General features: G+C 49.5%; 1 protein-coding gene across 1 annotated transcript in view; it reads left to right on the top strand.

Annotated features, from left to right (window-relative positions):
* The first annotated feature begins 4413 nt into the window (after nt 1-4413).
* Nucleotides 4414-26663, top strand: part of LOC119965829 (sodium-dependent neutral amino acid transporter B(0)AT3-like) — a 58803-nt gene continuing 36553 nt past the window's right edge. The window contains exons 1-3 of the mRNA XM_038796717.1: nt 4414-4600; nt 10652-10792; nt 20433-20570. Coding sequence (XP_038652645.1) covers nt 4429-4600; nt 10652-10792; nt 20433-20570 — 451 coding nt within the window. The 5' untranslated portion in view covers nt 4414-4428. The remainder of the gene's footprint in view (nt 4601-10651; nt 10793-20432; nt 20571-26663) is intronic.

Genomic DNA, 26663 nt, shown 5'->3' on the forward strand with positions numbered 1-26663 from the left:
TAGTGAGCAGCAGCAGACAGAGACAGCTCAACACAGCAGTTTACCTTAGCTTCACTGCTCATACCTCTTGACTGTATTATATCTAGTTAAGCTCTGGAAACAGAACGAACCTACTGAATAAAGTATTTATGTTTACTGGAAGTCTACAATCTTTATTCAGACTTAGAGAATAACATACCCACTACTCTCTGGGTAAAGAAATACTGAAAGGGAAATCTGGCAGGGTGAATCGCCCTCCCACAACGGAGCCAGCTATCTTTACTTCCATCAACATTAACGGAGGGAAGGTTTGAGTGGTTTCCATGGAGTCTGATCATCCTTGCCTGATTGGCCTCCCAGCAATCTGCTGTTTTATATTCAGCTGATAATGGTGAACATTTAATCACATATTATAGCAACATTGGTGCGATGTAAAATAAATAATAAATTCAATCTGTTCAGGGACCATATTGTGAGGAAGTGATGTAACAGGTTGGTTCATTGGGGGCTGGTTTAGCACAGGGCTAAAGAGCTGGCTTTGAGAGCAGACCAAGGCAGGCCAGCAGCACGGTTCAATCCCGTACCAGCCTCCCCGAACAGGCACCAGAATGTGGCGACTAGGGGCTTTGCACAGTAACTTCATTCGAAGCCTACTTGTGACAATAAGCAATTTTCATTTAATTTCATTAGTTCTGCATAAATGCCCTGAAATATGCCCATAATATTAGGACTGTGCAAAAAAAGTGGCTGAAGCTTACATACAGCTTGGTTTGAAAGTCAAACTATTCTAGTTTTACGGTGATTGTTTACCGTCAGAGATCAGGATCATGGTCTCGTCCACCAATTGGATATGTACGCATTTTGTTTTGTAACCTTCTACTCTTTCGAGTTTTGATTGCTGCCAAAAGCACAGAGGATTCTTGCTCAAAAATGTTAGTGAGACCAAAGTTAAGTGACAAATTAACAACAGGTGATAGTTCCCCTCATAACAGCTCTGGGTCAATGATTGCTGGTATGTTACGGACTTTAGAACGTGGGCCTAAGTAATTCTCCCAAATTCAGTCCCCAGGACTGATTTAAACCAACATAAATAAAAGACAACCAATCTTATTTTGAGTCATTCCCCCCAATACGTCGTTGGTTGATGTATTGATATGTGTAGTGTTGAGCCCTCGAGATTCTCATTGAAAGTCCCCTCACAGCTTATAGCCATCCCAGATGAGGTGGTGCCATTGTGGGTATTGTTATGGGCCAGGGTTTAGAGAACCCTAAAGTGTATCATGGAGTTCACCTGACCCACAACTTTTAATAGATCGTGGTATGGGGAGCACACGGCCCACTCTACAGGTGTGGTACAGCAGAAATGGAAAAGTATTTTTTAAAGCAAAACAATGTTTATTCTATGAACTCAAGTTAACCTTTTTAAAACATACAGTGAACATCTTAGCAACCATCAACTCAAATACAACCCCCAAAGCAATCCTTTAAGCTTTCCTTTTAACATCCATACGACTTAAAACACCTTTTACCAGAAGCACATCAGGTTAAAGTCACTACTGTTATTAGTTTTAAATCAACAGGATTGATTTGCTGTCTTTAGATTACAGAGAGAGATTCATACACCTTCTGGCTGTGACTGCAGCTATCCAGCTCTGAAAATGAAACTAAAACACACCCTGCAGCCTGCCTTAAAACAAAAGTAAAAAGCTGACAGACAGCCCAGCTCTACCCACTCTCTGACAGCAGTGCAGTAATAAACACCCGTTTCTTAAAGGTACTCTCACTACAGATATTTATATACACACCCATTTATAAACACCCATTTCTTAAAGGTACTCTCACATGATAGTATTGTCACTGGACTAGTAATCCAGAGAGCCAGGGTGATGATCTGGGGCCCCGGGTTGGATTCCCACCACAGCAGATGGTGAAATTTGAATTCAAAGTCTAAGGATGACAAATAAGACCATAAGATATAGGTGCAGAATTAGGCCACTCGGCCCATCAAGTCTGCTCCACCATTCAATCATGGCTGATATTTTCTCATCTCCATTTTCCTGCCTTCTCCCCATAACCCCTGACCCCCTTATTAATCAAGAACCTATCCATCTCTGTCTTAAAAACACTCAGTGATTTGGCCTCCACCGCCTTCTGCGGCAAACAATTCCACAGATTCCTCTGGCTGAAGAAATTCCTCCTCATCTCTGTTTTAAATGATCATCCGTTTAGTCTGAGATTGTGTCCCGTGCTTCTAGTTTTTCCTACAAGTGGAAACATCCTCTCCACGTCCACTCTATCCAGGCCACGCACTATCCTGTAAGTTTCAATAAGATCCCCTCTCATCGTTCTAAACTCCAACGAGTACGGACTCAGAGTCCTCAACCGTTCCTCATACAAAAGCTCTTCATTCCAGGAATCATTCTTGTGAACCTCCTCTGGACCCTTTCCAAGGCCATTGTGGTAAAAACTCATCTGGTTCACCGTTGCCATCCTTACCTGGTGTGGCCTACATGTGACTCCAGACCCACAGCAATGTGGCTGACTCTAAAATGCCCTTTGAAATAGCTCAGCAAGCCACTCAATTCAAGGGCAATTAGAGATAGCCCAGTTGGCAACATCCACATCCCATGACCAAATCTTTTTGAAGCCGTGACAATTGGCTTCGGCATCCTTGCACTAAATAGGAACGAATCAGCCATGGTGTTCCGTTCACTATCCATTAGCTCTTACTAATGGAGCTGAGCTGTGGTAGAGATAAATTTCAGTGGTAGCTGAACCATCCTCTCCTTTCAGAAAGAAAATCTGTCCGATAACACTCATTGTTCAGCTGTGCAGAAGGGTCAATATCTGTGAACCTACATTGCAGCAAAACGCACTAAAGTTCAGAAAGGCCCAAATACTGTGAATGAGAATAGATTGCTTTATGGCGATTTTTTTCAAGAGAACAATACACTGGGCCTTGTTGGTAATAGCGCATTTTATGTTTTGGAAGGAATCCGCTTGTAAGGGGAAACTACAAAAAGCTTCAGAGATCTTGGGCGAAATTCTCCCAACGGGAGACAAAGTGCAGACGCCGGAGTGAAAACCGGAGAGTTTCACTCCGGCATCGGAGGCCGCTCCTCGCCCCCTATTCTCCCACCCCCAGGGGGCTAAGAGCGGTGCCGCGTCAATTTTGCGCGCCGGGCCTTGGCGCCCCGTCAAAGCAGTTGCACGGTTGCCGTCCTCCCCGTGGGCACCCCGCAAGACATGGAGGGTTGATCTTGCGGGGCGGCAGAGGAAAAAGAGTGCGTCGTTTAGAGACGCCGGCCCGCCGATCGGTGGGCACCGATCGCGGGCCAGACCCCTACTGAGCACCCCCCGCTGCTCGATCCTCCCCCCCCCCCCCCCACAGGCCGCACACGCAGCGTTCGTGCGCTGTTCACAACGGCAGCGACCAGGTGTGGTTGTGGCCGGCGTGAACCGGTCGGATTGGGCAGGCCGCTCGGCCCATCCGGGCCGGAGAATCGCCGCTCGCCTGTTAGAAACGGCGAGCGGGGATTCTCCGAGCGGCCTGTCGTCAAACGCGGCACGCCGTTTTGGGGGGGGGGGGGGGGGGGGGGGGGGGGAGAATCGCGTGCGGGTGCCAGGGCGGCATGGCAGGAATTGCCCGGCACCCCCGCGATTCTCCCACCCGGCGTGGGAGTCGGAGAATCGCGCCCCTTATTACTTTCCACCTTTATTAAGATGTGCAGGTTAGGTGGATTGGCCAGGCTAATTGATATACCTTCAATTGACCGAGAAGCAGAGAGGGCGAGTGAACAGTAGGCTTTATTAGTCATGAACTTGCCTAGCCAGAGTCAGTAGTACAGATGAATGCCGCCCACAGGAGGCCGGCCTATATATGGCAGAGCCAGAGGCGGGGTTACAGTACAGTAACTCGAAGCAGTTCATATCACCACTTCCAGGTCATAGGTCACAGGTTACGGTATCATGCATGCATTATGGTGAATACATTCACCACACTAATATTACCCAAAGGTTAGGTGGGGTTAGGGGAATAGGGGCGGGGATTGGGCTCAGGCAGGGTTCTCTATTGGAAAACGGGTCGGTGCAGACTCGATGGGCTGAATGGCCTCCTTCTGCACTATTCTATGAAATATTCCCCACATTATATCTGGCTTTCTTTAAATTTCTGCCACCTTGTTATTGATTAACAAATGACATATCTGTTTTTGACAGCCTGTCGGGACAGCCGAGAAAGTGGAGTTGCCTCTCAGTGAGGTCTGGCTCTACCCAGCTTCCCCCCTGCTCAACATAACTTGCGGTTTTTTTCCCATGGCCAGGTTACCCAATAACTTTCTGGTTTAAGAGATACATGACACATTAATTGAATTAAAAACAGAAGGTGACAGGAAATCCCTTGAACAGGATAACTATTCATTTCATTCCGTATGATCCCAGTTGGATGAGATGGCAGCGAGAAATGAGAATGCTCGCGTTAAGGATGAAACCAATGATGTCCTGAAGGAAGAGAGACCAAAGTGGGACAATAAGTCTCAGTATATCCTGAGCTGTGTGGGATTTGCTGTGGGACTGGGGAATGTATGGAGGTTCCCCTACCTCTGTCAGACTTATGGAGGTGGTGAGTATACAAGCACAGCGCCAAGGACCCGGGTTCAATTCCAGCCTCAGCTGACTGTCTGTGTGGAGTCTACACGTTCTCCCTGTGTCTGCTTGCGTATCCTCCGGGTGCTCCGGTTTCCTCCCACAGTCCAAAGATGTGCAGGTTAGGTGGATTGGCCATGCTAAATTGCCCCTTAGTGTTAATGGATGTACAGATTAAGCTCTGGGGTTACGGGGATAGAGCTGGGGAGTGGACAAGGGCAGAGTGCACTTTCAGAGGGTCGGTGCAGACCTGATGGGCTGATTGGCCTCCTTCTGCTCTCTAGGGATTCTATGATTATTTTAGAGTGTGGTCTTCAGCTTCTTTAATCACCCTCCACTTCACTCACAATGTTCTAAGACTCGTCAATGAAGCTTGGCATGAATTCCTTTTGCAAAAGATTGTTGCTGTTGACAAGTTTGCCACCTGGTATGTTAAAAACAGAAACTGCCAGAAAACCTCAACATCTCGGCAGAGAGAAACAGAATTGATTCCAAGTCCAATATACCTCGGTGGCGGCGCGGTGGAGCATTGGTTAGCACAGCTGCCTCACGCCACCGAGGTCCCGGGTTCGATCCCGGGTCACTGTCTAGAATTTTCACATTCTCCCCGTGTCTGCGTGGGTCTCACCCCCACAACCCAATGATGTGCTGGGTAGGCAGATTGGCCACTACTCAATCATCCCTCAATTTGAAAAAAAATAATTGGGTACACTAAATTTTTTTTTTTAAAGTCCAATACGTCTTTTCTTCAGAACTGAAGGAGCCAGCTCATTCATGTGTTTGTTCCTGAAGTCACCAGAGGATTTGTTGTTGGTTTGTTCAAGTTGCCGTTCAGTGAACCTGAGTAAAGATGACGGGGTATCTGATGGAATGGGATAGTTGCGTCTCAACGTTGGAGTGAACTTTGTGAACGGGTCTTAATTCAATTTCCCATTGCAACAACCCTCACCCCCCCACCACCCTCACCGCCGGGAAACCGATTGGCAGGAGTGCACTGCCAGCGGGAAAAGTGAATCCCGACGACCGGTGGATTCCTGACGATGCTTCCTTATAGACTATAAGCATTACTCAAGTGATCAACTTGTCTTGGTAAATGATAAATGATAAATGCCTCACACTGAACCTTGTCCCTGAATGTTTGACAGGACTTGTCTGTCATAAACGTTCCCCTTAAGTTGTGAACATTGGGGGGGGGGGGGGGAGAAAAGGTGGAGGTAGAGACACAGGGAAAATCAGTCAGCTTTTGCTGCCATTACCAAGGCAGGTTTTGCAAATCTGAGATTGCAAAGCTGGAGGATGGTTCTAAGTTGCTGAGGTAATTTTGATAATAGCAAATCAGTCGCATTTTCCACATCCCTCCCCAATATTATTTCCAATTAGGTCAATCCCTAGGTTACACTAGCTAGGGTCAGTTATTGTACCGCGGTTGAGCAGGAAGTCCTGCCTTGTTTTCAGTGTTATTGGAATGTCCCACATCAGCAGGTAGCTGTGCATCATGGCACAAGCAACAGAAGGTCAATTAAAAATGTTGAACGCCAATTCTGAGTTTGTCACTTTCCCAACTGCAATCAATGGCAGTGGACGACAAGAATGGGCCTTCCTTCTGCCAGGATCAGAAACTAGCACAGAGGTTGAGCCTGTTTCATTACATAGCACCGAACAAGGTGGACAGGCGGAACAGGCAGGACTTCCAGTGGCTGTTACCATCCTACCAATCATACACCTCCTCGTGATGTCCTTATGGAGAAGTCAGGAGAAGCTCCACTTCCTTCTCTATGTTACTCCAACAGATCAGTGCTCCCCAACTCCTCATCCACCTTTCTCAGCAGTGCCTTTTATTGAACCCCTTCAGGCTAGTTCTTGTCTGACTCACAGCACCAAGATTATCCTGATAATATTCACCAAAGGCATCATTCTGTGACTGTTACTGTGGTTTACTTTGTCCTCCTCGACCTTACTGCCAGTGTTGACATGGTCAGCTACCCACTTGCCCACCAACACCCCTCCTTCTGAGGCGCTGCCGGTGCATTGTGTTCTCATCGTCCCCCTTCCCTCCTGCGCCAATGATTTCTGGTCCAGGTTGAAGGATCCAAGGATGCAGAAGTCACCCAGCACAAAAATGAAAACATGGAAGTGTTCCTTTAACTTCGTGTGGGCGATTGATTGGGGGCGGCTTAAATTAGATTTCCAAATAAAATTTGACAGACAATGACTAGTAATTTCTGCCAGAGATCGATTGCCGCAACGTTGTCAGAAAATAGGAGCGGGCTTCTCTGCCGGTGGGATTCTCCATTTCGCTGGCTCCTGGGGGTTTCCCGACGGCGTGGGGCTACCCCACAGTGGGAAACCCCATTGACCGGCCGGTATAATGGAGAATCCCGCCGGCGGGTCGGGGCAGAAATGTGGCGTGGCAGGGCGGAGAATCCAGCTCCAGGTCTTTGAACAGCAGTCTTTGAAGAAATTATTTTCGCACTTTCTATTTACATCAGTTATTCACTTTTAGTTAACTCTGGGGTCAGGTTAGATCAAAACAACGTGGAGAAAACTGTTTGTTGTGTGAAGCTTAACATAGAACATAGGGCGGCACGGTGGCACAGTGGTTAGCATTGCTGCCTACGGCGCTGAGGACCCGGGTTCGAATCCCGGCCCTGGGTCACTGTCTGTGAGGAGTTTGCACATTCTCCCCGTGTCTGCGTGGGTTTCACCCCCACAACCCAAAGATGTGCAGGTTAGGTGGATTGGCCACGTTAAATTGCCCCTTAATTGGAAAAAATGAATTGGATATTCTAAATTTAAAAAAACAAACATAGAACAGTACAGCACAGAACAGGCCCTTCGGCCCTCAATGTTGTGCCGAGCCTTGTCCGAAACCAAGGTCAAGCTATCCCACGCCCTCTCATTCTGGTGTGCTCCATGTGCCTATCCAATAACCGCTTGAAAGTTCCTAAAGTGTCCGACTCCACTATCACAGCAGGCAATCCATTCCACACCTTAACCACTCTCTACAAATCTGAACGAATGATTTACTGAAGCATCAGCTCAATTGTCAGTCTTTGTATATCTCAGTCAGAAAGTTTATAACGCCACCGACAACTCCTTTCCTTCCTTCCTTTATGAGTGCTCTTCCCAAAGGCAGGTCCTTGGCTCGGTCTGTGATGCTTCATCCTGAGCTGTTTTCTTGGCAGTTTTTGTCAGTGGTGACTACTGCAACAGTAGTAGACTCGCCAACTTTAAGGGCATTTAAGTGGTCACTGGATAGACAAATGGATGAAAATGGAATAGTGTAGGTCAGATAGGCTTCAGATGGTTTCACAGGTCGGCGCAACATCGAGGGCCGAAGGGCCCGTACTGCGCTGTAATGTTCTATGTTCTCTATGTTCTATGGTGGATTTTCATTGCCTTTCCTTCTCAGGAGGGAAGGCAACTTCAAGATTACCTCAGCCAGAACGAGGATCAAACCCACGCTGTTTGCCTTTAATCTGAACGACACTATTACGATTCCGGACCAAACCCTAACAGTTGTTCGGATACCAGACAAATACTCCAAAATTTAATTTAATTTGTAAGATTGTGAGGAAAAGTCCATTCGCTCCAGGAGTGACTCCACGCACAAATAGGGCTATGGTGGAAACAAACTTTATTATTACAGTCTTAGAACTAACATCATAAAGAAAATAGCTTATAATTACCAGTTATACACTGCTTAACAATGACAGTGAGACACCAAATCCTAATGGCAGCACGGTAGCATGGTGGTTAGCATAAATGCTTCACAGCTCCAGGGTCCCAGGTTCGATTCCCGGCTGGGTCACTGTCTGTGTGGAGTCTGCACGTCCTCCCCGTGTGTGCGTGGGTTTCCTCCGGGTGCTCCGGTTTCCTCCCACAGTCCAAAGATGTGCGGGTTAGGAGGATTGGCCGTGATAAATTGCCCGTAGTGTCCTAAAAAGTAAGGTTAAGGGGTGGGGGGTTGTTGGGTTACGGGCATAGGGTGATACGTGGGTTTGAGTAGGGTGATCATAGCTCGGCACAACATCGAGGGCCGAAGGGCCTGTTCTGTGCTGTACTGTACTGTTCTATGTTCTAATGGCTATCTTTTATCTCCACTCAAGCAAAACCCACCTCATGTCAAAATCCACTTCTGAATAGAGTTAGCCAACCCAGGAATACTTGCTGTAAAGATGTGTCTTGGATAAACCGCTTTGTGAGAGAGAGATCCTTCAGGAAACCAGCTTGCAAATCCTTGCCTGTGTCAGACTACTGTTTAACCTGACAGCCTTTTCAGAAACAAAAACAGAAAATACTGGACACTCTCAGCAGGTCTGACAGCATCTGTGGAGAGAGAAGGGAGCTGACGTTTCGAGTTGGGATGACTTCTTTGTCAAAGCTGTCAAAGTCTTTTCAGAAACTGCTGTTCTGATCACAGGCAAAATCTTTTTGGCTGAACTGCTTTTTAGCTAAGCAGCTGACTGTTCACAGACAGATCTAAGCTGAACTCCAAACCTCATCCCCTGACTACTTCAACCCCTCCCATTAATCACATCATCTCATTGAGGTGATGTCTCTAATGATCTACTCTCCAGGGAACCTTCTTTCTATAAACAAAATTCCATTAGCCCTACTTCAGGTAAACAATACACATGGTTGGAATGAATGATGATCTCATTTTTACAATGCTTTAATTGCACCTCTGGAGACAAAGTGGGCTGGATTCTCCGCTGTCGGGCTGCTCTATTTTGCCGGAAGCCCGGGGGTTTCCCGACGGCGTGGGGCTGCCCCACAATGGGAAACCCCATTGAACAGCCGGTGAAATGGAGCATCCCGCCGGCGGGCTGGACCAGAAATCTGGTGCGACAGGACAGAGAATCCAGCCCAGTGTCTGTCCTTTCAAACCTGATATTTTTAAACGATTGCAGCAGTGGATGCGCATACACCGACTCAGGCTTTTAACCCTGATTGCAAAAAGTACATATAATACAATATATCTGAAATGCCTAGATTCATACACATACACTCGTCAACTGAAGTAACCAGAGCCCGAGTGAGGGTGCTGTTGCACTGACGTATTAAACAAAGGTCCCTTCTGTCTGTTCCCGTTTTGCAATGTTAGGAATCTGAAGAGCAGAAGGTATTGGCCTCCCCACGCTTTCCCATCCACATGACCAGAAACAAGCATTTACTGTACTCTGCCCAAAATGTCAACTGGCCTGACACTGCCATTGGGCAAATAGAGAGACCCGCCATTGGTGGAATGATTGAATGGGGCCTATGAACTCCTCTTCACATACACAGTGAGATGAAAGATCTTTAAAAGACACGGCTGAGTTGCTAAGCTGTTGATTCTGATTTGTACCAAGTGCATTTCCTGTTTTGAGAAAGGGGGGGAAAAAAATTGCATCTTCCTTTTGTGTCCAACAATGTAAAATACTAATTCGAGGGCAGCACAGTGGCGCAGTGGGTTAGCCCTGCGGCCTCACGGCACCGAGGTCCCAGGTTTGATCCCGACTCTGAGCCACTGTCCGTGTGGAGTTTGCACATTCTCCCCGTGTTTGTGTGGGTCTCGCCCCCACAACCCAAAGATGTGCAGGGTAGGTGGAATGGCCATGGTACATTGCCCTTAATTGGAAAAAATGAATTGGGTACTCTAATTTAAAAAAAAATTAATTCAGTTATTGCCACCAGGGAGGGAACGGAGCATCGATTTTGGCCAACTGCCCGATTCTCCACCTGATTGCGGTTCGTGTTTGTGGGGTGGCGAGACGGAGAATTCAGCTCACTGTCTGGGTAAACAACGTCAAATCAGAGCTCGTTAGCTTTTTAATCACTTATCTTTTTGTGCCTTTTTAAGTTGTGTAAATTCACTTCCCTTTAAAACACATTTAAAAACCCACTGTTTTTTCCAAACTCTCCCTGTGGCAAAAATGGTCAAAAAGAAATCTCCAAAGGTAACGTGGTCTGCAGGATTGCAGGGAGAAAAGAAAATTAACTTAAAAAGCTGGCTGACGTTCTTCCGTACTCTTTGTCATCACAGGAGCCTTTTTAATTCCATACCTCATCGCACTGGTCTTTGAGGGCATTCCACTGCTCCACCTTGAATTAGCAATTGGACAGCGATTCCGGAGAGGTAGTGTTGGTGTCTGGAATTCCATTTCCCCCTACCTGGGAGGTGTTGGTAAGATCTTGCTTTTAACACTTGCTTTTAACTAAGTATTGTTTTCATTTAACAAATACAGGCATCTAACCAAAAAAGGTTGTAGTTCCAAGATACCCAAATCTTAGATGACATAATAGTTGGTGCTACAAATTAGATTTGAAGGAATCCATTTTATACAATGTTTTTTGTTGGTGCTGTACGGGCTCTTCCTGTTGATTGCCTTATTTCCTGTTTCTTTTATTTTGTCATGACCGTTTTCGGTCCATGGATCTTTAACGGGGACATTACCTTTAAGTCGAGTAGGGAAAGTGAGGAATAGTATTGATGCACTATCAATTACGCCGATACGAGAGTAGAGAGTAATCGAGGCTTTATTACACAGAGATGTGGAGCCTCCTGCAGCTACTAAAATGGCTGCAGCTCAGAGAGCCCACACATTTATACTCCGCCTACTGGGCGGAGCCAGCAGGCAGGGATCTACCCCAATACCTGTAGTACAGGGGCCTTACCGTAATACCCTCGTATGCAGTATGCACAATACAACAGTGGTGACTACCACATTCACCCCCTGTTAAAAAAGAGTCCAGTGGGGTGGTGGAAAACTATTTACATACAGGTTGTTTAAAATTTAAGAAAGAGGTTACAAATTTAGACGATCGGGCGCCTTGATCCGTTGTTGCGAGCGCCGCAGTTCTGGTGGCGATTCAGGCGTTGGTGACTCCGGGAGCGTGTCGCCCTTATCTTCATCCCCGGGTGGGACCAAGGGGAGGGTGGTTCGCCCTGGAGCGGGGGCTGTGGTGGGGTGCGCCGGGCGGAGGGAGGGTGGCGCCGGGGCAGAGGGGGGGGGGGGTGTGGGGACCCAGCTGACGGCAGGTCCCTGCGGGAGACTGTGTCTTGGCGGCCATCGGGGTACGCTACGTTAGTGTACTGCGGGTTTGCGTGGAGTAGCTGTACCTTCTCAACCAACGGGTCCGCCTTGTGGAGCCGCACGTGCTTTCGGAGGAGAGCGGGTCCTGGAGCTGAAGCCATGTTGGGAGCGAAACCCCGGAGGTGGACTTCCTGGGGAAGGCAAAGAGACATTCATGGGGGTTTACATTAGTCGCAGTGTACAGGAGCGACTGAATGGAGTGAAGGGCGTCGGGGAGGATCTCCTGCCAGCGGGAGGCTGGGAGATCTCTAGAGCCCAGGGCCAGCTGGACGGCCTTCCAGACCAACCCATTCTCCCGCTCCACCTGCCCGTTTCCCCGGGGGTTGTAGCTGGTCATCCTGCTCGAGGCAATGCCCCTGTTGAGCAGGTACTGGTGCAGCTCATCGCTCATGAATGAGGATCCCCGGTCGCTGTGGACGTAGGCGGGGAAACCGAACAGAGCGAAGATGGTGTTGAGGGCTTTGATGACGGTGGCAGATGTCATATCGGGGCATGGGATGGCGAAGGGGAATCTTGAATATTCGTCGACCACATTAAGAAAGTACGTGTTTCGGTCGGTGGAGGGGAGGGGACCCTTTGAAGTCCACGCTGAGGCGTTCAAAGGGGCGGGAGGCCTTCACTAGATGTGAGCGGTCTGGCCGGTAGAAGTGCGGTTTACACTCCGCGCAGACCTGGCAGTCTCTGGTGATCGCCCTGACTTCCTTGATGGAGTAGGGCAGATTGCGGGCCTTTATGAAGTGATAAAAGCGGGTGACCCCTGGGTGACAGAGATCATCGTGCAGGGTGCGGAGTCGGTTCACTTATGCGCTGTCACATGTTCCTCGGGATAGGGCATCAGGGGGCTCGTTGAGCTTACCGGGCGATACAAAATCTCATAATTGTAGGTGGAGAGCTAGATCCTCCACCTCAAGGTCTTATCATTTTTGATCTCACCCCGCTGTGTGTTGTTAAACATGAAGGCAACCGACCGTTGGTCAGTGAGCAAAGTGAATCTCTCCTGCCGGCCAGGTAATGCCTCCAATGCTTCACAGCTTCAACGACAGGAGGAGTGCCGAAATTCGGAGGAATGGAAGGTGCAGGAAAACAATGCCACGGGCCTGCCTGCCTGGTTGAGGCTGGCGACGAGAGCAACATCCGATGCATCGCTCTCGACTTGGAAGGGGAGCGTCTCGTCGACCGCATGTGCATCGCGACCTTGGCGATGTCGGCCTTGATACGGTTGAAGGCCTGGTGGGCCTCGGCCATCAGGGGAAAAACTGTGGAGTGGATGAGTGGGCGGGCCTTGTCCGCATAGTTAGGGACCCACTGGTCGAAGTACGAGAAGAAACCCAGGCATCATTTGAGGGCCTTGGGGCAGTGGGGGAGAGTGAGTTCCATGAGGGGGCGCATGCGATCGGGGTCGGGCCCCAGAACTCCGTTCTGAACCACATAGCCGAGGATGGCTAATCGCTCCATGCTGAACATGCACTTCTCCTTGTTCTAGGTTAGGTTGGGGAGTTTGGCGGTGTGGAGGAATTTGGAAAGGTTAGTGTCGTGGTCCTGCTGGTTGTGGCCACAGATGGTGATGTTATCCAGGTACGGGAAAGTGGCCTGCAGTCCGTACCGGTCAACCATTCGGTCCATCTCCCGTTGGAAGACCGAGACCCCATTAGTGACGCCGAAGGGAACCCTAAGGAAGTGGTAAAGGCGGCCGTCTGCCTCAAACATGGTGTACTGGCGGGCCGCCTTGTGAATGGGAAGCTGGTGGTAGGCAGATTTCAGGTCCACTGTCGAGAAGACCCGGTACTGTGCAATCTGATTGACCATATCAGATATGTGTGTGGGAGAGGGTACGCGTCGAGCTGCGTGTACCGATTGATGGTCTGACTGTAGTCAACGGCCATCCTGTTTTTCTCCCCAGGTTTCACCACTACCACTTGGGCTCTCTAGGGGCTGTTGCTGGCTTCAATAATACCTTCCCGCAGCAGCCGCTGGACCTCAGACCTACTGAAGGTCCTCTCCTGGGCCTGTACCATCTTCTCCTGGTGGCGATGGGTTTGCAATCCAGGGTGAGGTTCGCAAACAGGGAAGGTGGGTCGACCTTAAGGGTCGTGAGGCTGCATACAATAAGGGGTGGTAGGGGCCCACCAAATTTCAGGGTTAGGCTCTGGAGGTTGTACTGGAAGTCCAGGCTGAGTAGCAAGGCAGCGCAGAGGTTGGGAAGGACATGGAGCCGGAAGTCGCTGAACTCTATGCCCTGGATGGCGAGGGTGGCGATGCAGTACCCCCGGATCTCCACGGAGTGGGATCCGGAGGCCAGAGAGATTCTCTGTTGATGGGGTGTACCGCGAGGGAGCAGCGCCTTACCGTATCGGAGTGGATGAAGCTCTCAGTGCTCCCGGAGTCTATAAGGCAGGATATCTTGTGCCCGTCAACCTTCACTGTTGTCGACGCGGTCGTGAGGTTGTGCGGTCAGGACTGGTTAATCGTGATGGAGGCCAGATGTGGCTGGTCGGCGACGGTTGCAGGTGATGAGCGGCCCGATGAGGTGCCCAACGAGCAGGGGTCCTGAAGCGGGAAGATGGCGGCTCCCACGGGCTGCACGTGGTCTGAGGCGAGGAAGATGGCGGCGCCTGCGGGTCGCACATGGGGGGCACAGGGACAATAGCAGCGTCCGAGCGGGCTTGGCACACAGCAGCGAAATGTCCTTTCTTCCCGCAGGCCTTGCAGAGCGCGCTCCGTGCCGGGCAGCGCTATCGGGGGTGTTTTGACTGTCCGCAGAAGTAGTACCTGGGTCCCCCGGGGTTGGTTGGCTGCCGTGCGGCGCAGGCCTGGGGTTGGCTGCCGCGCGGCGCAGGCCTGGGGTTGGCTGCGGGAGGTCGCTGATGGGGTCCACGGTGGGGTGTTCGCTGGCGGGGGCCACGATGCCCAGGAGGGGTGGGCCATGCGGTCGGGGGCATACGCCTGTATATTGCGTGAAGCGACTGAGCGGGAGCGCTAGTTTCTTGGTCGCCGCGAGGTCGAGGGTAGCCTCCTCTAAGAGGCGCTGGCGGATGGAGGCCGATCCTATGCCAGTAAGCGAACGCATCTCTAAGTAATAGGTCAAAATGTTCAGCGGCCGAAACGGCCTGGCAATCGCAGTCTCTCACCAGGGCGTGCAGGGCACGCCAGAAATCTTCCACAGACTCACCAGGGAGTTGATGCCGCGTGGACAGGAGGTGCCTGGTGTAGATTTTGTTGGTCTGCTGAGCGTAGTTCTCCTTCAGTAGCGCCATGGCCTCTGCATAGGTCGGTGCGTCCCGGATGAGGGGGAAGATATCAGAGCTCAGCCGTGTATACAGGATCTGGAGCTTCTGTGCCTCCGAGGGTGGTTCTGTCGCAGACCCGATGTAGGCTTCAAAGCAAACTAGCCAATGTGCGAAGGCTGACTTGGCGTTGTCTGCAGGCGATCAGGCTTGATGCGGAGATCCATCGTTGTAAAATCTCTGCGTAATAAATTGATGCACTATCAATTACGACGAGACAAGAGTAGAGAGTAATCGAGGCTTTATTACGCAGAGATGTGGAGCCTCCCACAGCTCCTGTCCGAAATGGCTGCAGCTCGGAGAGCCCACACATTTATACTCTGCCTACTGGGCGGAGCCAGCAGGCAGGGATCCACCCCCTGTACCTGTAGTACAGGGGCCTTACCGTAATACCCTCGTATGCAGTATACACAATACAACAGTGGTGACTACCACAAGTATACAGTGCTATGAGGTTTTAGACTTTGAACAGCATAACCCAGACCTCAGAGATTGGAGGTGGTTCAACTGGTTGGCTGGTGGCCAATGGGTTGTCCAGGGACAGTAGCCTGCCCAGCAACAGACAGCGATTGGATCCTGCCAGGTGGAGTTTTCAGAGGACGCAGCAGGAAGCTTCTGGACTCAGAAAGGGGAAACTGCTCTCTCTCTCTCTCTCTATCTAGCTTTCTCTCAAATGTTGGCTGCTCGCTGTTACTGTGAATTTACAGAGAAACCATTGGACCCTCAATATGGAAGCAGCTCTCTCTCTCTCTGCTGCCTACTGTCTGAAGGCAGAAGCTTCTCGACCCTGGTAAGTCTACAATGAAAACCATTACAGAAGGCAAAGGTATCACCCAAATGTTGGATGGCCGAGACTGAAGGAACAATCTAACTGGAAGGCGTCCATCTGAATCAGAGACTTTGATCTTTTTCATACTTTTTTTACACTCCCCTCTGTTTGTCTTTTGTGTGTGTAGAGGTTGGAGCGAGTTAAAGGGGGCGGGTGAGGTTAGAAATCAGATAATAGTTAACCAGTTGTACGTGTTGCCTATTTAATTATAGTTACTGTTAATAATAAAAATTAATTGTGTGTAAATTTACAAACCTGATGACTGTAATTATTGGGCAGCCAAAGAGCAAAGGCTTTGGGTATTTTTAAAATTAAAAGTTAATTTCAACTGTGTTTCGACTCTGGGTCAAGTGGGGCTGGAATCGACCACATACTATCCCAGGGTGTCGTAACAACATCAAGACAAATTGCACACCAATTAACCAGGGGTAGGTGGTGGTATAGTAGCAATGTCATTAGAGTAGCAATCCAGAGGCCCCTTTGGTATCTTGGGTGCAAATCCCTCAAAGGGACCTGATGGAATGTAGACTCAATTAATCAACTCTGGGGAACACTAGTCTGTGTCGAAATTACTGGATGTGTGAATTGATAATGGCACAAGATCATAATGTGGCATCTGGGGACTTACAAACATTGGGTTCAATGATCTGATGCTTAACCGATGAAATTGAAGGACACAGAGGGACAGACCGAGAAGAAAATTGTGTGAATTAGAGTCACATTAGATGAAGGGAAATAAAGGTGGGTAAGGAAAGAGAGAAGAAGGAAAGAAAGGATGAGAGAGAGAGGAAAAAAGAGGAGTCAGGAAAGAAAAGTAAGAAAAACAGTGTTAAAATATAAATGTCAGAAACCTGCAGGAACCATTGGCCACCTGCTGGAGCGGGCAGGACCATAAATCACCTCATTGACGGGGTCTGCTGTAGAGATTCTAATTTAGTGCAACGAGTGTGTTCACATTCGCGACACACCTGCCAACAATTTGTTCACACTCATCATGCGGTTGATGGCAATTCTTTGTTTTTTTTTTGGTGAGGCTGATGATGCAATGGTGCACATTACCCAGCAATTGGTGCCAATCGGCACATTCCGGCAAGCTGTTCCCTCACCAATGAGTGCTGCAATTTTCACGCACTGATAGAATCATAGAAAAATTACAGCACTGAAGGAGGCCATTCGGCCCATCGTGTCCATCCCAGCTGTAGAACACCCAGGTGGCCTTTCTAATCCCACCTTCCTGCATCCGGTCCATAGCCCTGTAGGTTAGAACACTTAAGGTGCAGATCCAGGTACCTTTTAGAAGATATTAGGGTCTCTGCCTCCCCCAACAACTCGGGCAGCGAACTCCAGACTCTCCCTACCCTCTGTGTAAAATGGTTTTTCCTCATGTTCCCCCCTACACCTTCTGCCACTTACCTTAAATCTATGTCCCCTGATTCTAGAATTCTCAACCAGGGGAAATAATTTTATCCTCTCCACCCTATCCCTTCCCCTCATAATTTTGTACATCTCAATTAAGTCACCCTTATTTGGTCCAAGGAAAATAACCCTAATCTATCCAATCTCTCCTAGTAGCTACACTTTTCCAGCCCTGGCAACATTCTTATACGCCTCCTCTGCACCCTCTCCAGAGCAATAACGTTGTTCCTGTAATGTGGTGACCATAACGACACACAATACTCCAGTTGAGGCCTCACCAGTGTTTTATACAATTCTAACATTATATCCTTATATATATATATATATACCTCTGCCAATGAAGGACAGTATTCCATATGCTTTCTTAACAACCTTGTCTGCTTGAACTGCTGCCTTTAGGGACCTGTGTACCTGTACATGAAGATATCTCACTTCATCTACCCCTCTTAGTATATTCCCATTTATTGTGTACTCCCTACAACTGTTCAACCTCCTTAAATGCACGACCTTTCATTTCTCTGTGTTAAATTCCATCTGCCAATTTATCACCCACTCCATGAAGGTTTTGAAGGTTATAGCTATCGTCTACACTGTCCATCAGTGGGCCAATCTTTGTGCCATCTGCAAATTTCCCAATCGTTAATACATAACACAAACAGTAAGGGTCCCAATACCGAGCCCTATGGAACAGCACTTGAAACAACTTTCCAATTGCTAGGGCAGCCATCGACCATTACCCTTTGTTTCCTGTTACTAAGCCAACTTTTTATCCAGTTTGCCACAATACCCTATATCCCATGGGCTTTCACTTTCTTGACTAATCTGCCAAGTGGGACTTTGTCAAATACCTTGCTAAAATCCATGTACACCACATCCACTGCATTACCTTCATCAACCCTTCTTGTCATTTCCTCAAATAATTCGATTAAATTTGTGAGGCAAGGCCTTCCTTTAACAAATCCATGCTGACTATTCCTGACTCGTCCATGCCTTTCTACATGATAGTTACTCCTATCTCTCAAGATTGATTGTATTACTTTGCCCACCAATGACGTAAAACTAACTGGCCTACAATTGTTCGGCATTTCCTTCGATCCCTTTTTAAACAATGGAACCATTTTTGTATTCCTCTCGAATCCGGTACCTTCCCTTTGCATAGTGAGGAATAGAAAATCATCCTCGGGCATCTGCTATCTCCTCCCTGCCCTCCTTCATGAGCCTCGGAAACAATCCATCTGGCCCTGGCGACTTATCAACTTTCAAGGATTTCAAGCCTTCGAGTACTTGCTCTCTCTTTACGATTATCCTATCCTATATCTCTCAGTGTTCCTCCTGGACGACTGTATCTGCATCATCCATTTCCTTTGTAAACATAGAGATAAAATATTAATTTAAAATCCTTCCCACAGCCTCTGCATCTACGCACAAGTTCCCCCTCTTTATCTCTGATAGGCACCACCTTTTCCTTAACTAACCTTTTACCATTAATATATTGGTAAAACATCTTTGGGTTTTCTTTCATTTTACTTGCTAATCTTTTTCTTGCCCTCTCTTTCATTTTCTTATTTCCTTTTTGACTTTGTCCCTGCACTTTCTGTACTCGTCTGGGCTATCTGCAGTGTTTAGTTCTTTATGCCTATCCCACGCTTTCTTTTTCTGTTTGATCTTCTCCTGTATTCCTCGAGGCAACCAAAGATTTGGCAGTGACACTCCTCATTTCTGGAGGGGACATGTCTACTTTGCACCTTTAGGATCTCCCCTTTTAGCGCTTCCCACTGCTTTTCCACAGACTTATCCTTTAGCAATGCTGGCCAGTCCACCTCAGCCAAGTCCCTTCCCATTTCTACACGATATGCCTTTCCCCCAGTCGAGATTTTTTTACCCCAGCTTTATTTCTGTCCTTTTCCATGGTGACACTGAATCTAACTGAATTGTGGTGAACTATCCCCGATATGGTCACCCTCGCGGGAGGTGTTGCAAACCTCCCATCACTGATACAGCAAGTTGTGTGCAAATGGAAGAAACGGTGAAAGGATGTTGAGAGTGGCCAGAGAGCCTTCGACCATTGTGTCCTTCTCCTCTAGGGGATTGCGTGTCCCTTGCCTGAAGACCACAATGGGGGACTTCAGCATGCAGGGAGTCCCACATCAACTCTTCTGTTCTCTCACTCCATGGCAAAGTGCTTTTGCCACTGTGATGGCCTGACCTGCTTTGCAAATTCACACCACCCATCACAAATGTGGCTGCTTGCTACCTTCTGCCCATTTGCTTTAATGTTTGAAATGTCATTTTTAGAGAGAGACAAAGAGAGAAGATGGAGCATCCACACCCAAGTGCATCTCGTGTTTGTCTCAATGCCAGCAGACCGCTCTACAATTATCAGTATACCTTCATCCGCCATTTGCAAATGTGCACATTTCTGTTTAGCCCCAGGAATGTCAATCTGTGCGTAATTAGCCCAATGTCATAACTGTATTGGGGAACAGTCCATTGTGAAAACGGAATGATTCCAAGTTCAGTGCCAGCAAACCTCATTCCTTGAAAGATGTGACGTATCTGTAAAACAGTCCAATCATGTTGGCCATGGTTTTCCACTCCCATTCTTCTCAGGTGGGTTTGTTGAGGCGGGGAGCGGAAAATCTCCCAGAGGAGTCCGAATCTCGTTTTGCGTCAATGGGAACTCTCAGTCCAAACCCCCCCCCCCCCCCCCCCCCCCCTCCCGGCCAGTGACGTATCGAGAATCCTGATGTTCAATGTTGGGAATCGCATTATAATAAATTTGGATGTAACTATTAGACTTCCAAGTCCAATCATCTCCGCCCCCCCCCCCCCCCCCCCTTGGATAACCCATCCATGTCGGCATGCCCTCATGCCAACGTGAATTATGACTGGTCTTCTACGGTGCGCACCTGGTGGCACAGGAGGCGCACAGGTGAGCGTATTGCTCAAGGACGGCAGTGTCATGCCCGGACAGAGGCGTCATATTTCCCACGCCACCCGTGACAATTCCCGTGGCAGGCGAGAGTGGAAAATCTACCTCCCATGTTTCTAAAACGCAGCCCATCGAGCAATTGTCAGAGCAATTACTGTTCCTGTATGTTTGTGCCTCCAGTTCCAGCGTAAGACTGCAATTCAGCAAAAATCATTTCAGAAACTTTTGCCATTCCTTTGATCGATTTTCTGTCATTCCTTATGTTGCAGGTATTGCTTCCATGCTGGCTTCCTTCCTGGTGGCGTTGTATTATAACACCATCCTTGCCTGGATACTCTGGTACTTTTTTCATTCATTCGAGGAGCCGCTGCCATGGAAAAACTGCCCGTTAAACAACAATAAAACAGGTTAAAATATAGAAACATTTAATCAATTATCCGGCAATGGGACGTTTTGGAGCTGTCCAGGGGAGTTAAAGCTTGACCAGCTAATGGAACTTGTTGTTTACATTCCCTGTTGACGTTGTTCATTATAAAGGCGCGCACGGTGGCGCAGTGGTTAGCACTGCTGCCTCGCGGCGGCAAGGACCCGGGTTCGAACCCGGCCCTGGGTCACCATCCATGAGCCGTTTGCACATTCTCCCCGTGTCTGCGTGGGTCTCGCCCTCACAACCCAAAAGATGTGCAGGATAGATGAATTGGCCACACTAAATTGCCCCTTAATTGGGGAAAAAAAGCATTGGGCTGTTTAAATTTATATTTAAAAAAAACATTGTTCATTACTAGATCAAGAACACCCAATTTTAATTTTGGGTCCAATTTCAAAAGTTGAAGTATGAAGATAAGCTGTATAACCATTGCCTCACGGGCCTCACGGTAGCATGGTGGTTAGCATCAATGCTTCACAGCTCCAGGGTCCCAGGTTCGATTCCCGGCTGGGTCACTGTCTGTGTGGAGTCTGCATGTCCTCCCCGTCTGTGCGTGGGTTTCCTCCCACAGTCCAAAGATGTGCGGGTTAGGTGGATTGGCCATGCTAAATTGCCCGTAGTGTAAGGTTAATGGGGGGATTGTTGGGTTACGTGGGTTTAAGTAGGGTGATCATTGCTCGGCACAACATCGAGGGCCGGAGGGCCTGTTCTGTGCTGTACTGTTCTATGTTAAACCGCGGTTTGTATTCCCTTGCATTGAGGAAGAAGCTACTCCAAGTCTTTCAAATGCTAAAGGGATTTGATAGTGGAGATGGTTCTTTTTGTGGAGAAGTCCAGAACAAGGATTATAATCTTAAAATCAGGGCTGGGCCATTCAAGAGTGAATTAAGAAGCATTTTTCACACAAAGGGAATTTGGAACTCCCTCTCCCCAAATTGTTCTAAATGCTGAGTCAATTGAAATCTTCCGAACTGAGAATCATTTGAAGTTTGTTCAGCGAGAGTATCAAGGGGTGTAGTTCAATGTGGAATTCATGTACTTGAGGTACAGATTAGTCATAATCAGATGGGATGGGGTAGTAGACTTGGGGGCTGAATGGTCTACTCCTGTTCCTATGTTCCGTCAGGGGCTGTAGATTGTGAGCGTGCTGGCTCAGTGTGAGGTCACCTGTGGCAGGCAGCTCAGTAATCATGGTAGGGAGGGGGAGGAGGACCCGTTACCTCCTCTGCAGCACCAGGCCACAACTGAAGCCTTGGCTCGCTTTGAGTTGCATGTATGGTCTTGATCATGTTGCCGATAGTGGAACCAGCAGCCAGTGGAAAGACTTTTAGCTGCCTGCAACAAAGACGAGGAGGTCTTGTGATGCAGTGGGTATCGTTCCAGCATCTCGCCAGAACCTTCGGGTACGACTGCCACCCAAGCACTTCATGGCCAAGGAACGTCCATAACGTGGCCAAACAGGTTGAATGTTAACCAGAAAATCCTACCAACACAATGGCAGGCACTAATATTGAGAGAGATTCCTGGTGAGGCATATGATGGAAAGAATGTTGGAGCCTCAAACATCACACTATCCATAGCTTCAGACTGTGTGTAAAAGTGCATGTTGCCACAGTAACATAGTCTCTCTGAGTGGGCAGCCATTAAATGTCTGCAAGGCAAGGTGCCCCAGCGGGAACAAGCTCGTCCTTGACTTTAGCGCAGGTGAGGGGGGATGGGGGGGGCCTAAGGGTGACCCTGCACATTCTTCCATTTCAGATAACACAATTCTCCCATGAATGCCAGGATTGAATGTACGCTTGCAAAACTGTGGATCTTTAAAATCGCCTCCAACCTGCAAGATGCCCCAACGTCTTTTCCTGACAAGTTCCTCCAGCAAAGTGAAGACAGGCCATTGAATACGTCTTTGAGGCTGAAAGTGAGGTGTAGCCTCATGTCCTCTTTTTAGTACGTCGGAGGGCGTGTGGGTCGGAGGGCGTGTGTGTCGGAGGGTGTGTGGGTCGGAGGGCGTGTGGGTCAGAGGGCGTGTGGGTCGGAGGGCGTGTGGGTCGGAGGGCGCGTGGGTTGGAGGCGTTTGGGTCGGAGGGCGTGTGGGTCGGAGGGCGTGTGGGTCAGAGGGCGTGTGGGTCGGAGGGCGTGTGGGTCAGAGGGCGTGTGGGTCGGAGGGCGTGTGGGTCAGAGGGCGTGTGGGTCGGAGGCCGTGTGGGTCGGAGGGCGTGTGGGTCGGAGGGCGCGTGGGTCGGAGGGCGTGTGGGTCGGAGGGCGTGTGGGTCAGAGGGCGTGTGGGTCGGAGGGCGTCTGGGTCAGAGGGCGTGTGGCTAGGAGGGCGTGTGGGTAGGAGGGCGTGTGGGTAGGAGGGCGTGTGGGTCAGAGGGTGTGTGGGTCGGAGGGCGTGTGGGTTGGAGGGCGTGTGGGTCGGAGGGCGTGTGGGTCGGAGGGCGTGTGGGTCGGAGGGCGTGTGGGTCAGAGGGCGTGTGGGTAGGAGGGCGTGTGGGTAGGAGGGCATGTGGGTCGGAGGGCGTGTGGGTCGGAGGGCGTGTGGGTCAGAGGGCGTGTGGATCGGAGGGCGTGTGGGTCGGAGGGCGTGTGGGTCAGAGGGCGTGTGGGAAGGAGGGCGTGTGGGTAGGAGGGCGTGTGGGTCGGAGGGCGTGTGGGTCGGAGGGCGTGTGGGTCGGAGGGCGTGTGAGTCGGAGCTTTAGTTGCTCTCAGGGCTAACTCAGATATCAATTATGGAACTGAGTGAGAATCCACTTGATTCTGTTGGATTTAAGTGTTCCTCTTGGCTATTGCCACACCTGCAATCAGGGGTAGAAACAGGACCAACATTTCCTCCCAAATAAATCAATGGTGATTTATGAGATTCGGTTTGGTGCTAACTTATTGGTAGTTTGGTGCAGTGCAAACTGTGATTATAAAGAATTGGGTGTGTCAAACCAAAGTAACCTCACAAAGTAACCTACAGTGGGGCGGCAAGGTAACACACGTGGCTATATATGTGGCTTCACAGCGCCAGGGTCCCAGGTTCGATTCCCCGCTGGGTCACTGTCTGTGCGGAGTCTGTACGTTCTCCCCGTGTGTGCATGGGTTTCCTCCGGGTGCTCCGGTTTCCTCCCACAGTCCAAAGATGTGCAGGTTAGGTGGATTGGCCATGCTAAATTGCCCTTAGTGACCAAGAAGGTTTGGAGGAGTTATTGGGTTACGGGGATAGGGTGGGAGTGAGGGTTTAAGTGGGTTGGTGCGGACCCGATGGGCCGAATGACCTCCTTCTGCACTGTATGTTCTATGTAAATAATCTCCTCAGCCATCAAAGAGGAAGAGGTTTTTCTGGCAGGAGTGTAAACTGAAATTAAAATCTAGTTCCAAACATTAATGGAAAATTCCCTTTCCCACTGCTGTCCCTCACCCTCTGCAGGAAGTGATGGTTTAATAGCTGATCCGGGCATCTCACAGTTAGCATTTTAGTTCAAAGAGAACGCTGAGCATAATAACCTGCCACATCATTCTTGAAAAGTTAAAATATTCCAGTTATCCACCTTTGGAGTGGTGCAGAATGATTTATGGATAAGATCTAAGCCGGGGTTTTCCAGTCCCCCTGAAAGTCAACGGACCTCTGGCTGACCCGGTGTAACCCACGTGGCGGCGGTTCCAGAACATTCCGGCCTCAGTCAGTATAATCATGACCCCCCCACTGTGCTCAAGCTTTGCGGAAACTATCATTGAATTTGGTCAATACGGGCAGCACAATGGCGCAGTGGGTTAGCCCTGCTGCCTCACGGTGTCGAGGTCCCAGGTTCGATCTCGACCCCGGTCACTGGGCGGGATTCTCCAATGCCACGCGGCATCGGGAAAGCCGTCGTGAACTCGGCCGCCGGGCCTAGACGCTTGCGGCAAAGTGGCGCTCCGAGAATGACGCGACGGCGGTGCCTACGTGACATCAGCCACGCAAGCGCAGGTTGGCCGGCTCCAACCCGCGCATGCGCGGTTGCCGTCTTCCCCTCCGCTGCCCCGCAAGTCATGGCAGCTTGATCTTGCGGGGCGGCGGAGGGGAAAGAGTGCGTCTCTTAGAGACGCCGGCCCGACAATCGGTGGGCACCTATCGCGGGACAGTCACCTCCTGAGCAGGACCGTGGTGCTCGATCTTCCCTCCGCCCCCCCACAGGTCCCACACTTACCTGTCGCGCAATGTTCACGCCGGCAGCGACCAGGTGTGGTTGGCGCCGGCGTGAACCGGTCGGGTTCGTCAGGCCGCTCGGCCCATCCGGGCCGGAGAATCGCCGGTCGCCGTGAAAAATGGCGAGCGGCGATTCTGCGACACGCCATTTTGGGGGGGGTGGGAGAATCGCGGGGGGGTGCCAGGGCAGTGTGTCGTGATTCGCCCGGTCCTCCCGCGATTCTCCCACCCGGTGTGGGGAGCGGAGAATCGCGCCCACTGTCCGTGTGAAGTTTGCACATTCTCCCCGTGTCTGTGTGGGTTTCACCCCCACAACCCAAAGATGTGCAGGGTAGGTGGATTGGCCATTTTAAATTGGCTCTTAATTGGAACAAATGAATTGGGTACTCTAAATTTAAAATAAAAGAATTTGGTCAATACCACAACAATTCTCCCTGCTTTTGTTTTTCTTTCATGGGGATGTGGGCATCGCTAGCAAGGCCAGCATTTGTTGCCCATGCCTAATTGCCCTTGAACTGAATAGTCTGCTTGACCGTTTCAGAGGGCAGTTAGGAATCAACCACATCACTGTGGGTCTGGAGTCACAGGTAGGCCAGACCAGGTAAGGACGGCGGATTTCCTTCTCGAAGAGGCATTCGTAAACCAGATGGGCTTTTGCGACGAACGATGAAAGTTACTCACCATGGGGCAGCACGGTGGCGCAGTGGGTTAGCACTGCTGCCTCACGGCTGCCGAGGTCCCAGGTTCGATTCCGGCTCTGGGTCACTGTCCGTGTGGAGTTTGCACATTCTCCCCGTGTTTGCGTGGGTTTCGCCCCCACAACCCAAAGATGTGCGCGGTAGGTGGAATGGCCACGCTAAATTACCGTATATACTCGCGTAACATGCGACTTTTGAGCACCTGATTTGAAGCCTACATTTCGGGGGTTGCATGATACGCGAGGTACAAAAATCGCGGGTGTGAAATGCTGGCCAAGATAAGTCACATAGCATCCAGCTGGCTTTACTAGCGTCGTTCAGCCACTTGACGTTCCCATTCATGTTTTTATGAATGGAAACGGCAAGTGGCTGAACAACGCGAGTAAAGCCAGCTGGAAAGCTGTTCGAATCGCGAACAGCTTTCACAGCAGAATCCACTCTGCAGAAACCACACACAATGATACCATTTGGAAGTTTTAGTTTCCAAAATTAATTTCCAAAAAAGTCACTCGCATGATACATGAGGTATACCATAAAATCATGTTTTGGGGACGAAAGTTTAGGGGTCGCATGATAGGCGAGATCGAAGGATACGCGAGTATATACGGTACCCCTTAATTGGGAGGAAATGAATTGGATACGCTAAATTTAAAAAAAGAAAGTTACTGACCATTACTGAGAATAGCTTTCAATTCCAGATTTTATTAATTGAATTTAGATTCCACCAGCTGCCATGGTTGGATTTGAACCCAAGTCCACAGGACATTAACCTGTATCTCTAGATTACTACATCAATGGCATTACCATTGCCTCACCCCCAAACTAGGGGCTGGTTTAGCTCACTGAGCTAAATCGCTGGCTTTTAAAGCAGACCAAGCAGGCCAGCAGCACGGTTCGATTCCCGTACCAGCCTCCCCGGACAGGCGCCGGAATGTGGCGACTAGGGGCTTTTCACAGTAACTTCATTGAAGCCTACTCGTGACAATAAGCGATTTTCATTTCATTTCATTTTCAACTCAGCAATAGAATCAAGGCAGTTTGACATCTAGCTGTATGTTGACTAAGCAGTTTGCTGCAGAGTGCAAGTTGGTCACGTCTCCCACTCCTGCTATTGCCGGCTCACTAAGGATACTTTCTCCCACTGCTGATTCTGTTGCTGATATCCCTGTTTGCGAGGTCTGAGAAATTTGTATCTGCCAGGGCC

The sequence above is a fragment of the Scyliorhinus canicula genome, chromosome 5 (genome assembly GCF_902713615.1).
Source record: "Scyliorhinus canicula chromosome 5, sScyCan1.1, whole genome shotgun sequence".
Taxonomy (NCBI): Eukaryota; Metazoa; Chordata; class Chondrichthyes; order Carcharhiniformes; family Scyliorhinidae; genus Scyliorhinus; species Scyliorhinus canicula.